The sequence below is a fragment of the Pelobates fuscus genome, chromosome 10 (assembly GCF_036172605.1).
Source record: "Pelobates fuscus isolate aPelFus1 chromosome 10, aPelFus1.pri, whole genome shotgun sequence".
Lineage (NCBI taxonomy): Eukaryota > Metazoa > Chordata > Amphibia > Anura > Pelobatidae > Pelobates > Pelobates fuscus.
In genome coordinates, this window is record NC_086326.1 from 5,807,429 (window position 1) to 5,815,836 (window position 8,408).

General features: G+C 41.1%; 1 protein-coding gene across 1 annotated transcript in view; it reads right to left on the reverse strand.

Annotated features, from left to right (window-relative positions):
• LOC134575534 (pancreatic lipase-related protein 2-like) overlaps nucleotides 1-8,224 on the reverse strand; it is a 34,946-nt gene extending 26,722 nt beyond the window's left edge. The window contains exons 1-2 of the mRNA XM_063434831.1: nucleotides 8,217-8,224; nucleotides 6,257-6,322 (exon numbers count right to left, since the gene is read on the reverse strand). Of these exons, the coding sequence (XP_063290901.1) occupies nucleotides 6,257-6,322; nucleotides 8,217-8,224 (74 nt within the window). The remainder of the gene's footprint in view (nucleotides 1-6,256; nucleotides 6,323-8,216) is intronic.
• Nucleotides 8,225-8,408: the final 184 nt, after the last annotated feature.

Here is an 8,408-nt window from a genome sequence, read left to right on the forward strand (position 1 = left end):
AGATTTTCGTACTAGTACAATTATAAGTAAACTTCTTCATAGCAGAATATTGAATTCCAGCCTGAATACAATACAGAATATTCAGAATATAAATGACTCACCTTGGTAACTGTTCAGCACCTTGTCCCCTGTGTGCTGCTATAAACCATGGGTCACAGTCCTAATATAGTCAGCATTATGGGAGGGATCTGCCTGCCCATCAGATCAATTCAAATCTGCCTCTGGTTACCTGCAGTGCTCCCATGGCAAACTCAATTATCCTCCTGAGCAGCTCAATCCTGTAACACATGTTTTTTGGGAATTTCTATGGTGGAATTTCTACATTTCACTCTTTGAAGGTATTAATTAAAGAAACATTACCAGTTAAATCATTATTACCCTTTGATTATTTTCAGTAAGTCTTTTTTTTAAATGTGTGGACCTTATTGTATTTTTAATAAGTTTTTTAAACTAAAATTTTCTTTAAAATCACTTTTAATTTATGGCAATTGCGTTTTCCTGTGAAAGACTAGAAGCAATGCAGAAACATTCAGTTCAGTGGCATCAGTTAGCACCAAAAAAAAAATGGGGGCTCCAAAGTTCGCTTTTGTGGCAGATTGGCTCAGATACATTTTGTTGCAAATGATTTGGAAAAACTAGTTGGACGAACAAAAAGGACACAAAAAGTGTTATGCAAAATATATAAATATTATCTTTATATTGAAATATACATCTTCCATCCATTTGACTCTTAGATCAATAAACAAAAATAAAAAAAGTAACTGATACAGGGAAAAAAAGGGGGAACAGTAAAATATCTACATTTCAGTATTATATATTTATTGAATACATATTATACCAATATATACCAATAATGAAACATACGTGGGTCGACGTTTCAGTCCCCGGTCTATGGTCTATGATCTGAGGAAAATCCTGGACGGGGAGTGAAACGTTGATCCACATATGTTTTAACATGGAACGTTTACCTTTGAAAGACCGGGAGTGCTAGCCAATTAATTCATAAATAATTTGGATATTGAACCCCAGGCTTACAGCACTCGCTACTGTAACGTGGAGGCAGAGTGCAAGGAACTTCAAGCATCATTCTATATATATATATATATATTCAAAGCGGTTGTATACAGCAGACACATACTCCAAGGAATTCATGTATAAAGTGGAATTATGAGGCAAAAACGTGGTTCTGAGCTCATTTGCATATGCCTACCCAGAATCCCTTGCAGTAGTGAGAGCGCTGTTAAAGTGAGATTTCGGTGGGAAAAGCAAGTCTTATGGCTTGACTGGTGTGTGTATTTGTGTTTTTCGCAATACAAAGAAAGTTTCCCCAGGATGCATTGCACCTGGGAGGTTTATAGCACCGCCCCCTGCATGCTGGAGCCTGTGGGTAGCACGTGGGGTCGAGTGTGGAGGTGTTGGAGCGGCTTTTGCATGGAGCTTTGGAGCCATTCTGGAAACTGTTTGCAGTTGTTTTGGGACTTTTTGGTGCACTTCTCAAGCTGTGAAAAGGTAGCGAGTTGAGCTTCGTCGTTTGCATGCCTTTTATTGTGTGTTCTGCATTGTGGGTTGGTTTCCAAGCTAACTCATTTTGACTTTTTTCTGACCTCCAGAACAGATTAATTGGGTTTTCAATGCATTCCTATGGGAAACCGCGTTTCGGTTTACAAATATTTCGCAATAAGAAACGACCCGGAGAACGCATTAGATTCGTAAACCGAGGTCCCACTGTAATATAATGCCAAAATCCCATAGTATTGCAGTATGCAATGATACCTTTTTTTTATTAAACTAACATAATATTTAAAAGACAAGCTTTTAAGAGTGTTCCTCTCTTCCTCAGGTCTGAAGCAATACTGATCAATCTGATAGAGTTAAACAGTTAAAGCAACTGATGTTAGCGGAGGGGAGGGAAAGGGGGTGAGTGGGGTGTCATAAATAGCAGAAGATGTGCCTGAAAGTGAAAGGTGCTGGTTGGCTAGTGACTGGTTCTGGCACATTATCCCATAAATGAAACCTCTAGCAGTCGCTGGTTAAAATCTGTAAATATTCCCTACGCGGGTATACAGCTGCTTATATTGGACCTAAATTACAAAAAAAAACAATCATTTATTACCATATCTCTGCAAAATGTATTTACCAAAACAGCTGATTTTGCAAAAATATCTTCAACTCACAGCTTGACTATTTTAACTGAAATTTGATGAAAGGTGTATACATCTATTTCACTAGAATGTACTTTTTAGTAAATAAACCCGTCCGATATAATTCTTATTATTATTTCTATTGTTATGTCAAGAAATAACTTTTTTCACTCACAGCTAACCTCAGATTAATGGTATCATTGTAAATCTGTATATTCTTTAAACTTTTCACATTGCTAAAGAACCTGTTTCCCGCATTATTAAGTCTTGTTTAGAAGAAATGTACTAAATATTCTGCTTTTGGCTATATTTTAGAACTCAGTTTTAAATAAAGTGACTTGGCAGGATTTTAAAAAAATCAGTGAGAGCCATTTGCTTCCTGGTCACTTACCGACATACTTTAGAAATACATGTTCTAGCTTTTCGGGTTTTGCAAAGTGATTGCGGATTAACAGCCAGTGATTTCTAAGTCACTTGCTGAGATTTTCACATAAGAGGTCAGACTGGTTCCTCTCCTGGGTCGCTGACATCGTCTTGAATCTCCCAGTAAAACAGCAGTAATCACTTCCATTCAGAACATTAGCACAACTTTATATGGAATGGTGTCATCATATTTGGCTGAATAAAGAATGTTCTCGATTTGTTAAAGGTAATAGTGATAACACCTACAGCTTATCATATTGGTTACACTGCTCGAAGTGTAGGCATTAAGAAATATGGGCCTGCAACAAAATGTCCAAATGGGCTTCTTTCCCACCCATTAGTGAGTTTGGAGAGGTTTGGGGTTTGTTAAGCAGGTTTTGTGAGCTTTACATTAAGGTTTATTTACAGATCATTTAGTTTACCCAACTGTGGGTTTGAGCTAGATGGCCATAGTGGCACATTCAATTAAGGCCATCCGCACAAACATAGAATAGTTTCTTCCAGAGATCTCCAGCGGACTCTCTCTCAGACTCGGAGAGTTCTGACCCCTGGGGTTTGGCTTATCACTGTGTGATTTTTACAGATCACCTGGTATTTATTATCAGTCTGCTGGCAAACATCATTCTCAGAGCTGATAACGAGTGGCAGATATTGTACTCACCACCAACTCTGCCATGAAGTTTCGATTTGCTTGTCCGATTTGTGGTGCACCTATATACCCCTTTACCGACTTCATGTGTCCCATCAACTCACAGTATTCATATGATAAACAAGGCCGCCCTCAGGGGGATAAACACAGTACCCATTAAGGAACCCAGCTGAGCTCTATGGCCTGCAAGGGGCCCTGTAAAGTTATGCAGTCCAGGTGAGGAGTTCTAACTCTCTCCCTTAACAAGACTCCATCTTGGAACTCCAGTATGAGTCCATTACCACAGTGTGCTGACTGCCCCCGCTCTCCTCCTGCGTGGTAGTGATGGTAAAAATAAGTATATAACACTTCCTTACATAATGTGAATTAGACACCAGAAGCAAAGAATGCAGATTTGCAGCCAGATTCCTTCTAGACACCGGGGAAGTCACCCTCCTGTTACAAGAGGTAGGTAACCAAGTGTGAGGGTTATATATACAGTCATGGAAAAAAGAAAGTACATCATCTTTAAATTCTACGGTTTTACATATCAGGACATAATAGCAATCATCTGATATGACCTGGTATCCCGGTTACCCCCTGCCTGTGAACACCGGACACACAGTTAAGGGAGCAGGAAGCAGCCTGTGCTCAGAGTGAACGGCTCTCCTGCTCCCCCAGCAGAAAGAAGAACAGCATCCTGCAGCCTGGACCTCTTCTCATCTTCACAGCACCCATGGCTAAGGGGGAATGCTTATTGTATGAATTTTTGTAAAGTGCTGTGTTTGTGTGTGTGAAAATAAAGTGTGACTTTATGTAAAGTGGTGTGAGTTTGAGTGACTGTGTGTGTGTTAGTGAGAGTTTGCAAGTGACTATGTGTGTGTGTGTGTGTGTGTGTGTGTGTGTGTGTGTGTGTGTGTGTGTGTGTAGCGGAGCTCTACTATACAGCTTAAATATCTCCACTGTAGAATCCTTGTAGTTGAAGAAGCAAGCAAATATGTGTGTGGTGTTAGTAAGAGTGTGTAACTGACAATGTTGTGAGACTGTGTAAGTTAGAGTGTGTAAGTGACACTGTGTATGTCAGTGAGAAAGTGTGTGTATTAGTGAGAGTATGTAGGTGACACTCTGTGTATGTCAGTGAGAGTGTGTGTAATAGTGAACGTATGTAAGTGAGAGTGTGTATGTCAGTGAGAGAGTGTGTGTATTAGTGAGAGTGTGTGTGTTAGTGAGAGTGTCTGTTAGTGAGAGTGTGTAAGTGACAATGTGTATGTCAGTGAGAGAGTGTGTGTATTAATGAGAGTGTGTGTAATAGTGAACGTATGTAAGTGAGAGTGTGTAAGTGAGAGTGTGTATGTCAGTGTGAGAGTGTGTGTATTAATGAGAGTGTGTGCAATAGTGAACGTATGTAATTGAGAGTGTGTAAATGAGAGTGTGTATGTCAGTGAGAGAGTGTGTGTATTAATGAGAGTGTGTGTAATAGTGAACGTATGTAAGTGAGAGTGTGTAAGTGAGAGTGTGTATGTCAGTGAGAGAGTGTGTGTTAGTGAGAGTGTGTGTGTTAGTGAGAGTGTGTAAGTGACAATGTGTATGTCAGTGAGAGAGTGTGTGTGTTAGTGAGAGTGTGTGTTAGTGAGAGTGTGTGTTAGTGAGAGTGTGTAAGTGACAATGTGTATGTCAGTGAGAGAGTGTGTTAGTGAGAGTGTGTGTTAGTGAGAGTGTGTGTGTTAGTGAGAGTGTGTAAGTGACAATGTGTATGTCAGTGAGAGAGTGTGTGTATTAGTGAGAGTGTGTATTAGTGAGAGTGTGTGTGTTAGTGAGAGTGTGTAAGTGACAATGTGTATGTCAGTGAGAGAGTGTGTGTTAGTGAGAGTGTGTGTTAGTGAGAGTGTGTGTTAGTGAGAGTGTGTGTGTTAGTGAGAGTGTGTAAGTGACAATGTGTATGTCAGTGAGAGAGTGTGTGTGTTAGTGAGAGTGTGTGTTAGTGAGAGTGTGTGTGTTAGTGAGAGTGTGTGTGTTAGTGAGAGTGTGTGTGTTAGTGAGAGTGTGTAAGTGACAATGTGTATGTCAGTGAGAGAGTGTGTATTAGTGAGAGTGTGTGTGTTAGTGAGAGTGTGGGTTAGTGAGAGTGTGTGTGTTAGTGAGTGTGTGTGTTAGTGAGAGTGTGTGTGTTAGTGAGAGTGTGTAAGTGACAATGTGTATGTCAGTGAGAGAGTGTGTATTAGTGAGAGTGTGTGTGTTAGTGAGAGTGTGTGTTAGTGAGAGTGTGTGTGTTAGTGAGTGTGTGTGTTAGTGAGAGTGTGTAAGTGACAATGTGTATGTCAGTGAGAGAGTGTGTGTATTAGCGAGAGTGTGTATTAGTGAGAGTGTGTGTGTTAGTGAGAGTGTGTGTGTTAGTGAGAGTGTGTAAGTGACAATGTGTATGTCAGTGAGAGAGTGTGTGTTAGTGAGAGTGTGTGTGTTAGTGAGAGTGTGTAAGTGACAATGTGTATTAATGAGAGTGTGTGTAATAGTGAGAGTATGTAAGTGCGAGTGTGTGTGTAAGTGCGAGTGTGTATGTCTCATTCTTCTCTGTATTTATTGGTTGCACATTCAGAGTTATGTGTAAATTCTTTGTTTTTGAGTTTGAATAATTAATTTTATTGCTATTTTGCCATAAACGTTGTAAAGCAGTAAGGGCCTGTAGCACACAGAGTGATCACGAAGCTCTCGATGACTGTAGCTGACAAACTGTTGCTTTGTACTTCTAATTGGCTCAATCTGCCTGAACGAAAACACGTCTCAATGGCTTTCAATAACAGCTTTCTACACCCAGGAACACATTGTGCATGGCAACTGGTTTCTAAGCCGATTAATTGTACGTCTCGTCAGATGATGTAATTATCAGAGGCACATTTTAATTCCCTCACGTGCTCAGGTATATTCGCTGTTCCTGTTCTCCGTTTAATTATAATGGTCACGTAATTAGTAGAATGATATCTTTAAGCGGTAACCTCAGTGACAGGGTCTCTGATCTGGCATGATTTACTGAGAGCACCTTCCATTGTTTTTCTACTTGTCAATTTACCTGCGGCTCCAGCTTCGGAAATGCCTTACGGATCCACATGGTGTCTTGTCATTCCCTTCATTATACCTGAAAACCAAGACGGAAGTAAAAGTCACAGTGTGTCAAGTGACCACAACTCACCTTTCACCAAGTATTTTTTGTGTATTTGTATTTATTTTGCATCACACAGCTATGTTACAATGCTTCCCGCCCATGTTACATTGTTCCATATTAAGGGTTAATAAGTGTGTAGGGGTTTATAAAATACCCCTTTCTGTCTCATTAGAGATTTTTTGCCTGAAGCTCAAGGAAGCAAGGTGAATGGTTAGTGTAGAGACCACCTAAGAGGTTTGTCTTGACGTGGCAGCTAGGCTTATCTAATGGCAACAGTTATTTAAATTTGTATGTGATTGTGGTCCCCGGCGGTCCTGGGTATCCCTCACTATTCAGGGAGTCCCGGGCCCCACATTCCCAATATGCGATTCTCGCTATATATATATATATATATATATATATATATATATATATATATAACCAGAGATTAATAGGAGCACTGAGAAGGACTTTTTTCCGTGTATTTAATGTGGCAAAAAAAGTTTACAACAAAGTGTAACGCATCTAATCGACGTTTCGACCCCTAAGGGTCTTTTTCAAGATCAAACAATAAGTGACATGAACAACGTTTAAATATGAAATACAAACTATCAACTCACCAATCTCGTGCGTGCAGCTAGCCGAACCCGGAAGTGTCCCGGCACCTCACGTGATACTTTGGGCGTGCGTAATGACGTGCAACGCGGTTGCTAGGCAATGGAGTGTAAACTCCGTGTTTGAAAAAGTACACAGCAAGAAACACCCGTGTATAGAAAAGGGTACAGTATACAGGATTAGGAGATCCCGGAAATAATGTGATGGATTAAAACAAAAGAATACATAAAAAGTATTCTATAGGAAGATTTCCTACTGTTCATAATATATTGATGAGACAGCCGAGGGGTCAAAATACTTTTGACCCCTCGGCTGTCTCATCAATATATTATGCAGACCCTTCCTGTAGGTGAATCCCCCCCATTCCTTGCAGACCCTTCCTGTAGGTGAATCCCCCCCATGCCTCACTTACCTGATCTACAGGGTATCTCTCCCCCTCCCCCATCCCTCACTTACCTGATCTGTAGGCTGTCTCTGCAGTCTGGGAGTTGCTGGCTGCATGTGCTGCTCCCCTGCAGATTCAGTCAGGAGAGAAGCTGGGTTAAAATGTTGCTTCCTATCCCGATCTCTCCATACACAGCGCCGGTATTGCAGTGTATTTTCAATCTCACACAAAAAATAGCAGAACAAGCTGAAAAATCCAGGGGATTCCCATGACTATATGCCTATACAAGTACACACACTCTGCATTCATTATATACACACTACATCCCTACACAAACACACACTCTGCATTCATTATATACACACTACATCCCTACACAAACACACACTCTGCATTCATTATATACAAACATCCCTACTAGAGTTGAGCGGACACCTGGATGTTCGGGTCCGGCGGGTTGGGCCGAACTTTGAAAAAAAGTCCGGGTTCGGGATCGAACTTGACCCCGAACTTGACTCCGACCCCAAATCCCATTGAAGTCAATAGCGACCCGAACTTTTGGGCACAAAAAAGTCCTGGAAAGGGCTAGAGGGCTGCAAAAGGAAGTAAAATGGGGGTACGAGTAGGACAGGTGCCCTGCAAACAAATGTGGATAGGGAAATCACTTAAAAATAACATAAAATACATAAAATAAGCAGCCGCTTAGTAGATAACTCCCTAATTCCCACGGTATTAGGGAGCTATCTACCAAAAGGCTGAAAGACCTAAATTGGTCTTTCAGCCACATTTACTAATACTAAGTAAAGATTACTTAATATTAGTAAATTATGCCCCTACTCGCTATACCGCAAGTAGGGGCATGTCTAGTAAGCAGTGAACAGCCATTACCTGCTCATTGTAAAAAAAAAAAAAACCTATTGCCCCCACCCCTGAGCGGTGGGTGGGGGCCCTAAATAACAATAAGGGGGGGGACCTACTGTCCTCCCCCCCGGCCCCCACCCATGAGCGGTGGGTGGGGGCCATAAATAAAAATTGGGGGGTGACCTACTGTCCTCCCCCCCGGCCCCCACCCCTGAGCGG